The sequence below is a fragment of the Penaeus monodon genome, chromosome 28, assembly GCF_015228065.2.
Source record: "Penaeus monodon isolate SGIC_2016 chromosome 28, NSTDA_Pmon_1, whole genome shotgun sequence".
Lineage (NCBI taxonomy): Eukaryota > Metazoa > Arthropoda > Malacostraca > Decapoda > Penaeidae > Penaeus > Penaeus monodon.
In genome coordinates this window covers 12,378,497-12,379,365 of record NC_051413.1, presented here as the reverse complement: position 1 = coordinate 12,379,365, position 869 = coordinate 12,378,497, and the positions used below count along the sequence as shown (strand labels likewise).

Genomic DNA, 869 nt, shown 5'->3' with positions numbered 1-869 from the left:
ACTCGTAAGATGATCCATTCATTCATCAGATCATCCACCCAATCCACCTTCTACAGTCATCCACCTAATCCACCTCCCTCATACACCATCCACCCTCCCCACCTATCCACTCCACCCAAATATATATCCGATCCACGTTATCCACTCATCCACCCTATCCATACATCTAACCAATCCACTTGTCCACCCTATCCGCCTCCCCTCCCCATCCACCCCATCCACACATCTCCCCAATCCATCTACATCCACCTTCCACACATCTAACCAATTCACTCATCCACCTTATCCACCTCCCCTCCCAATCCACCTTCCACAATCAATCCAATCATCCACCCTATCCACCTCCACCCATCCACCTAAATCCACCTAAATCCACCTTCCACTCTCCCTTCTCCTCCTAGGTCTTCCATCCTGAGGAGAGCGACGACTGGTTCCTTGAGATCAACCCCGTGACCTTCAGGGATGCTGGTGTGTACGAGTGCCAGGTGTCGACGAGCCCCAAAGATCTTCCTGCCCGTCACACTCTCTGTGGAAGGTGGGTTGGGGGAGGGGAGGGGGTGAGGGAGGGGGTTGGGGGTTAATGAAGAGGTTAAGGAAGGAGTTGGGATCGGGAAGGTGAGTTGGGGGGGGGGTGTAGTTGGTTAGGGAGGGGTTTGAGGTTGGTTCAAAGACTGCCAGATGTCAACGAACCCCAAGATCTTCCTCCAAGTCTCGCTCGCTGTGGAAGGTGAGTTGGGGGAGGGGAGGGGGTGAAGAGGGGGTGTGGGAGGGTGTTTAAGAAGGAAATAAGAGGGGGTTAGATGGAGGGGGGGTCGTTTTCTTGGGGTGGGGTGTGGAGGGAGTGGGGGTTGTGTTTTGGGGCCGGAGGC

At 54.8% G+C, this 869-nt stretch overlaps 1 protein-coding gene across 1 annotated transcript in view; it reads left to right on the top strand.

Annotated features, from left to right (window-relative positions):
- The window catches only part of LOC119590937 (protein sidekick-1-like), a gene marked incomplete in the record, with an annotated part of 41,331 nt that overhangs the window by 27,431 nt on the left and 13,031 nt on the right, over positions 1-869 (top strand). The window contains 1 exon segment of the mRNA XM_037939676.1: positions 402-502. Coding sequence (XP_037795604.1) covers positions 402-502 — 101 coding nt within the window.